At 28.2% G+C, this 8,609-nt stretch overlaps 1 protein-coding gene across 4 annotated transcripts in view; it reads left to right on the top strand.

The window, feature by feature from the left end:
- The window catches only part of LOC123008648 (potassium voltage-gated channel subfamily H member 6-like), a 58,127-nt gene that overhangs the window by 24,330 nt on the left and 25,188 nt on the right, over positions 1 to 8,609 (top strand). Inside the window, exon 1 of one of the 4 annotated variants that reach the window (XM_044404577.1) lies at positions 506 to 1,059. The exons of the other annotated variants lie outside the window; for them this stretch is intronic. Within the exon in view, the coding sequence (XP_044260512.1) occupies positions 616 to 1,059 (444 nt within the window). The 5' untranslated portion in view covers positions 506 to 615. Of the gene's footprint in view, positions 1 to 505; positions 1,060 to 8,609 lie in introns of those variants that run through there. 4 annotated transcript variants of the gene reach the window in all.

Below are 8,609 nucleotides of genomic sequence, written 5' to 3'. Positions count from 1 at the left end.
AAAAAAAAAAATCACGTGACAAAAAAACTGCTAAATTTTGAATTTTTTTTTTGATTATTGCAAACAATAAGTAGGGTGTGGGTTTTTAATGGCTCTTTCATTTGGTGTATTACTTGTCAAAATGGCGCAATTAGTAACCGAGTTATGGGTGTTGCCGCAATTTTGGTTACACCTGGTATAATAAAAAATATATAATAAACGGTCATGATTCAGTTAAATGTAACAAAAATGACACACAATTGTCTTAATTATTTTAAAAATCACGTGACAAAAAAATTGTGCTAAATTTTGAATTTTTTTTTTTGATTTTTGCAAACACTAAGTAGTTTGTGGGTTTTTAATGGTCCTTTCATTTGGTATGTTGCTTGCCAAAGTGGCGCAAATAATAACCGAATTATGGCTGTTGTCGCAATTTCGGGTACACCCGGTATAATAAAAAAAAATTAAACTGAGTAAACGGCCATGATCCAGTTAACCCCCTCGGCAGCTGCTTTGCATTATGGATTATTTTTACCCTTGCCTCGCCAAATCGAAATTTCGCCGCGGTGGCGGCAGAATTGATCCGTTTCCGTGCCAGACAAAACCACGCACATAGTGTAAAAAAATGTGAACGCCATGTTGCTCAAAAACCAACCAATGGACGACATCAACCCGGAAAACATCAACATCATCAAGAAAATCATCGACGATTTCGAACAGCATCCGGGGAAAGTCCCGAAAAATAAGCGACGTTGCCGCAGCTGCAAGATCAGTCAAAGCGATTCGTTGATACATCGATATCGGCGGTGCCAGATTTCGCCAAAGTCCGGGAGTTTGGACGGGGCGTTTTTCCGGGTGAGGTGTCGGGGGACGAGTCTGGAGAATTTCATCCGGAGCGAGGACGAGGTGTATATAAATTTCGCTGAAAATGGGGATGATAATGGCAACGCCGACGCGAATGCCTTTAAACCGAGAGTTAGGAGGAGTTTTCTTAAGGCGAATAATGTGGGGGTGGACGAGGTTAAGGCCTATATGGAGTCGAAGAAGCATCAGGAGAGGGTGACCAAGAATGTCAAAGAGGTAAATGGGGGCGAAATTTATTATTATGCACCATGTTTGTGTAATGTTGATATTTCTAACCTTGACGGAGGTTGGAAAGTGGGTCATTAATGACCTTTTATTACCAAGCCGGTTTCTTGTCTCAAAAATTTAACAATTAATTTACTGAACTGTTAACAAACGTTACCCTAAAGTAAATTGACTATACAGGGTGTGTCAGAAATCGTATCCCACGTAAGATAGGAATTTTGACACATATTTTTTGACATTTGACATTTTATTTAATGATACTGATCTTGCATACCAGGTGAATAAAAAGTATGGAACCAAGCATTTTTTTCGTAAACTTTACCAAAAAAATAGTTTGTGTAGCGTAAAGTACAATTAAAATGTAACCATTTATCAAGAATAACATTTTTCGAAATTTCTTTTAGTTTTCGAGTTTTTGAAAACAATATTTTACCACTTTATTTAATTAGAGGTCATTTTCAGTTTATAATGTTTAATTAAAGAATTACAGAGTGGTTATAAATGATTTTCATCTAGCCAGCTTTGGAATTTTTTTGCATGTAACTTTATTTGTGCCGCTCTACTTTTGAAAGCTCTAGTTCTGTCATTAGTGTCACTTATTAATTAATAATAAATTGTTGTTAATTAATTTTTTATTGTTTCAACTAATTTCTATCAATAATTGATAATAATGTATACTTTGGAAGAAAACAAGTTTATATTTTCGAAGTGTTAGTTAATAAACGGCGATTTTTTAATTTTGAGTTAAAACAAGTAGGTACCCCTATTTTCGTAAAGCGGCATTTTTTATTTTACATGGAAAATTCACAGCTGGCTAGATGAAAATCATTTATAACCACTCTGTATTATAGTGGGTTGCCATTAAAATATTTTTTTTACAAAACTCGAAATCTAAGAAATTTTGAAAAATGTTATTTTTGATAAATGGTCACATTTTAATTGTACTTTACGCTACACTATTTTTTTTCGGAAAGTGGTTAGTTTACGAAAAAAACGCTTGATTCCATACTTTTTTTTCACCAGGTATGTTTTTTTTTTTATAATTATTTAGTAAAGGTACAAAAATTTTGCCAATAAAAGCCACAAACAACATTAAACAGAGTTACAATTTAGGATACAGCTTCCTCGCTTCCTCTTTTAATAGCTTATAGCATTTTTCCAACAGAAATAAATAGAGTCAAAGTGCAAATTTTAAACCCTCCTAACTTCGAAATTTTTGTAGATATTTTTTTTAACATTTTTTCCATGTTTCTGGTATCTGACTTTATATGGTATTGAAAAAGTCTATTAGTAACCTAGTGTGTTGCATTTGCAAAGATAAAAAAATGAAGGCGTTTAATAACTTAAAAAAAGTGATAACAGTTTTGGATTTTGAAAGAGTTAATTTCGCCCACTATTATTGTCAAAAGTTGTGTTTGGTTAAATTGAAAAATAATATAAGGTAGGTTATTACAACCAAAAAGAAAATTCATTTCGAGGAAGCACTACATTCAATGATAGTTCTAGAAAATGAATTTTCCAGAAAAAACAAATCTTGATATTTTCTTAGTTCCTTTATTAAAAAGGCTTCGTATTTTTCAACGTCTCTTCTTTTGAAATAGGGTTTTCTACTAGAATATGATGTCCAGATGTCCAAAAGAGAATTAATTGTTATTGGAAAAGTTCAAGTTCAAGAAGTTTTAAAAATCTTGTAGCATGTCTGAGTCATTGCACCCCCATATGAGTTAGTCGCATCAAAACTCGAAATAATGAAGTAAGAAAAAAATTGTTCTAGCTGTCTTACTCTTGTTTGTGTAATAAAAAAATAAAAATAAATAAAGTGCACGTTTTTGCCAAAAAAACCTCTTATTTCTAAAACCAAGCGAAAAATTTTATTATTTAAAGGTCACTTATGGGTTTTTTTGAACTCGCTGGGATATTGTATGTATAGTATAAGTTTTACAAAATTTTGATTTTTTTGGACAAAATCACTGAGACATCGTGTATATGTACTTGTTTTCGGTAGTAGATTTTTTTAATGAGGGGACAGTTTAATGTTGTAAAAGGTGAAACACCCTGTGTGTTTCCCTATTACGAATTTAATCTTTAGTAACTAAATAGCTGAAACTTTGTGAAAGCTCTTATCTTGCGTCATATCATGAAAGATCTATCGATTAGTGTCGTGTCTCCTGTGTCAACGAACCACCCATCAAAATTTTGAAGAAAATATTAACTTATCATCAAAAAGTCAAGCTTATTCTTCGTTCTTAACTTTTGAAAGCTCAGTCTTGTGTCACTTATTAGAAATGGGCTTTATGCAAAATTTGTCTCAATTTGAATGAATCAAAACCCACATAATGGATATGAAAATTATTCTCAGTTATTCTTTCAAATGACAAATTTACAAGTTTCATCATTTATTATTCATAATGTGAAATGAAATTTACAAAAAAGATAGAGAAAATATCTAACGTCTTGATTTACATAGAATAAATTTAAATTGGCTAAATCGAGCATCGAGTTTGGTGCAGTTAAATTAATCGTTCTTGGTGTGTAATTCGAGCTGAGTTCAATTTAGAACGAGAAAAATTCTAACATTTTGACAATTTCATTAATCCAATAAAATTTAAAATATCCATTATCAAGTCAAAAAAGTGAAGAAACAAAATTCTAATTAGCACGAGAAACAAAATAAAACATCAAAGAACACGAATTTATTATTCGAAATTCAACTCAATTTCAAAGTTAGTTTGGATGCGCTACAATTCGCAATTAACAGAATATGTGATAATTAACTTAAATAGTTTGTCTCAGAAATATTTGCTTTTAATTTGAAAGTGAGACAATTTGCATAGCGACAAATTTAATCATTTGATAATATACCGAGAGACACTAAAAATGTGACATTGATGTCGCCCTGTATATATTTTATTGTAATTAGTTATACAAATTTTTGTGAATCTAATCGTAAGTGGTTGGAATTATTAATTAATTATTAATTTTAATCACATATTGGAATAACCGCATTTTTTTTGGAGCAATTTTTTTTTGAAAATTGCGTCGAACTTCTTAGAATAGGTTTATATTACAGGAATTATTTTAGAATTACGAAAATTAAGTTAAAATTATTAAATTAAGTTAAGTAACAATAAAATTAGTGGAATTGAATTTGGGTGAAAATTTTCTGAAATTACTGAATTTTTTTAGAATTACTGAAATTCTATATAAAATTATCGGAAATATATTTTTTAATTACGTTAAATTTTGCAATTAATTCGGAATTACAAGAATTATTTTAAAGGTACAAAATTACGAAAATTAAGTTGGATTACAGGAATTAATTTAGAATCTTATGAATAGAATTAATTTGAAAACAATGGAATTACGAGTGATTAATAGAATTCGTAGAGTTTAATTACAGGAATTACTTGTAAATTACAAAATTACGTTGAATTACTTGAAATTATATGTTGTAATTAACTTGTAATTACAAGAATAAATACAGAATTACAGGAATTAATCCGAAAACAATGGAATTGTAATGAATCCAATATTAATCAATAGAATTATTGAAATTGAATATCGGTGAATTTTTTTTAATTACTTATCGGAATTATTTGTAGATTACTGGAATTTTTTTGGAATTACTAAAATTATTAAGTTGGAATTACAGAAATTGGTTTAAAATTGTACGAATTAATCTAAAAACAATGGAATTACAATGGAATAATAGATTTACTGGAATTGAATTTCCGGAATTATTTGTAAATTACTAATTTTTTCCAAAAATTACTAGAATGTTTTTGAAACTGCAAAAATTCTTTCTGCAATATCTGAGATAATTTCTTTTGAAAATTACGTTGAATTTCTTGGAACTATTGTAATTAATTCGGAATTACAGGAATTATTTTAAAAGTGCAAAATTGCGGAAATTAAGTTGGAATTAAGCTGGATTACAGAAATTAATTTAGAATTTTATAAATTGAATTAATCTGAAAACAATGGAATTACGATAGATTAGTAGAATTACTAGATTTGAGTTACCGGAATTACTTTTAAATTACAAAATTACGTTGAATGTCTTAGAAGTATCGTAATTACCTTGGAATTACAGAAATTAAATATTGTAATTACAAGAATTAATTTAGAATTACAGGAATTAATCCAAAAACAATGAAATTAATCCAATATTAATCAATAGAATCATTGAAATTGAATTTTGGTATTTTTTTTTAATTACTTATCCGAATTATTTGTAAATTACTGGAATTTGTTTGGAATTACTAAAATTATTGGTTTAAATTGGTTTAAAATTGTACAAATTAATCTAAAAACAATGGAATTACAATGGAATAATATAGACTTACTGGAATTGAATTTCCGGAATTATTTGTAAATTACAAATTTTTTGCTAGAATTACTAAAATGTTTTTGAAACTACAAGAATTCTTTTTGCAATTATCGGATAATTTCTTTTGAAAATTACGTTAAATTTCTTGGTACTATTGTAATTAATTCGGAATTATTTTAAAAATACAAAATTACGGAAATTAAGTTGGATTACAGAAATTAATTTAGAATTTTGTGAATTAAATTAAGCTGAAAACAATGCGATTACGATAGATTAACAGAATTACTGGAGTTGAATTACCGGAATTACTTTTTAATTTCAAAATTACGTTGAATATCTTGGAAGTATCGTAATTAACTTGAAATTACGGGAATGATATGTTGTAATTAAGTTGTAATTACAAGAATTAATCCGAAAACAATGGAATTGCGATGAATACAATGTTAATCAATAGAATTATTGAAATTAAATTTCGGTGGAATTTTGTTTAATTACTTATCAAAATTATTTGTAAATTACTGGAATTTTTTGGAAATTATATATTTTTTTGGAATTACTAAAATTATTAAATTGGAATTAAGTTGTATTTACAGAAATTGGTTTAAAATCGTACGAATTAATCTAAAAACAATGGAATTACGATGGAACAATGATTAAATTACCGGAATTATTTGTAAATTACAAAAATTTTTAGTAATTTTTTAGAATGTTTTTAGAACTACTAGAAATCTTTTTGCAATTATCGGAGACAATTAATTCTTTTAATTTAAAATCAGAAATTAATTTGGAATTACACGAATTAATTGGGAATAATAGAATTTTGATGAAACTTTTTTGTAATTGAATTTAGTTGTACAAATTTTTTCCTGCATTAATTATAATTATAGATTTGTAGTTCGTCGTTGGTAGTGCTCTATAAATTTTATTTTATTGTGTTTTAATTCTTTTAGTTTTTAATAAAAAAAAAGAAGTGGGAAAAACAAACATTGAAAAATTTAATTATACAGGGTGTTTTCTTAATATTGCCGAAAATTGCAACCACATATGTAAAGCTTCGTTACGGATATACAAGGTGATAATGGTAACAAATAAATTGGTTGCAAGTTTTCGCAATATTAAAAAACCAGCCTGTATAAGAAGTTTTTGGTAGTAGTGAGCAAAAAACAAATTGCTGTTTTCCACGGGTCAAGGTCACTCGATAGCCGTCAAGGCCATCTTTACAACATCGCGGCCCTCTTTTTCGACCAAACGCTTGTAATCCTTAATTGATAAATTCAATAGTAATCGAAACTGTAACAGAATATTTGAACAAAATAATACATAAAAACGGTAGTCGGAATAAAGGGTGAATCAATAAACGAGGGTGTTTTCAAGGCGCATGTCGACGAACCCTACGCAAAGGATAATGTCGACGTCAATTCGACTATTGTCGCATACGGAAACGATGACTTTTTATCGTTATTATAGTTGTTTCAATTACAAGAATGATGAAAATCCGACATTGCAAAGTCAAGGTTGGCAAGGGCGCTTTTTTACAGTTTCAGGATCGTAAAACAGCACTCGTGGAGTTTCAGGATTACTGAAAGTCTTTAGAGATTTTAATTGAATAGTTTATTAATAGGGGACGCTATTTTTGGGTGAAAATTGAGACATTTTGGGTGTCTAGTTTCATATTTGTGTCACTGTCACTTAACTGAAAATTGGCTCGTAAACATACAAAATCAATCGGAAAAATGTCTCACAATAAAAACAACACATAGGGGAAAATAAATGAAAAACTATCGAATGACATTGTTTCTGAATGTTTTTTTGTTCACCAAAAAAAGCCAATTTACGCTTTTGTGGGATTTTTTGTTTCATTTATTTTACCACAAAAATTAATAATGTGAGAAAAAGTATTAATCAAAGAAAAAATGTTAGTTTTGCCACTAATCACTATTTAAAAGGCTTGAATTTAATTACAATAATATACAGGGTGTTCCAAAATTTGCGTATCAGAAGTAAAAGGAACAGGAAAAAATGTTCAAGAAATTCTATCTGCCAAAAAAATTTGACATTTGACTGTTTTTTAATTAATAAAAATTAAACTGATCGTGTCTTGAAAATGAAATTTTGTTTTGCTTTTGAGTTACGAGAGGAACGTCACATTTTTATGTAATTTATCTTTCATTCAATCATTTAAAAAAATATTTATTTAAGCAAAAAACGTTTGGTGCCATACTTTTTTTCACCTGGTATAATAATATACAGTGTGTTTGGTTAATTTCTCGAAAGGTAACAACCACATGCGCGCGCATGCCCACCAATGATAAGAGTAAAAGTAAAGTATATATGAAAACAGTGCTTATTACGATCAAAATCTTGTTAAAAAAAAAGAAAAAATTGTTATATAATGTGTTTGTTTTTTTTAATTGCAATTTCGTATTCTACATTAAAAAATAACAATAACAAAAATAAGTATCGCACGCCACTGGTAAGAGTAAAATTAAAGTAATTGCTGGAAAATAAGCACTTTCTGTGACTCACAAAATCTAGATTTATTGAAAAACACTTAATTGGTTTTGTAGGAACTAATAGATTTTAATTTGTATCATGAAGCTTTAGTTTTAGCACTCTGTATATCGGTAACAAAGCTTTAAAGGACTATAGTTTATTTGACAAATTAGTGTTATTTTTCAATGTTGATAATGTGGTTTTAATTTTTCGCAATATTAAGAGAACACCCTGTATAAGAAAAAAAATGAGAATTTAGTTCAATAATCACTTTTAGTAATAATAATAATAATTATTATTATTCTTTGAGTTTAAGATTAAAAAAAAACAACTTCATTAAAGATTATGTTAGATAGTTTATCAATTTGAGAAAATAATTTTTTTTTAATTTAGACATTTTTTGCTTAAAATTTAGCAACATCGCATTTTTTATTCCAGGTCAAGGACGAAGAAAAATGCAAATCTAATAACAACAAAATTGTTATTTTATCAAATTTGTTTCAAGTTTGTTCAAAAGTGAATTAATTACATGTTTGAATAACAAATGAAAAACAAGCAAAATGTGGGATTTCTTACACAAAAAATTTTAAATTGCGCTTTTCTTGTATTTTGTTCAATATTTTTTCTTGTATTTAATCAAAACAAATATGTCTTTTTTAACAAAGTGTGATCTGGTATTTAATAAAAAAAACTTAAAATGTTAACTGAGTTTGAAATT

Source organism: Tribolium madens, unplaced genomic scaffold (genome assembly GCF_015345945.1).
Source record: "Tribolium madens isolate multiple individuals breed KSU strain unplaced genomic scaffold, Tmad_KSU_1.1 Scaffold_71;HRSCAF=194;Tcas5.2_LG6, whole genome shotgun sequence".
NCBI lineage: Eukaryota > Metazoa > Arthropoda > Insecta > Coleoptera > Tenebrionidae > Tribolium > Tribolium madens.
Note: the sequence above shows the minus strand (reverse complement) of the source record. Positions and strands in the feature narration are given on the sequence as shown.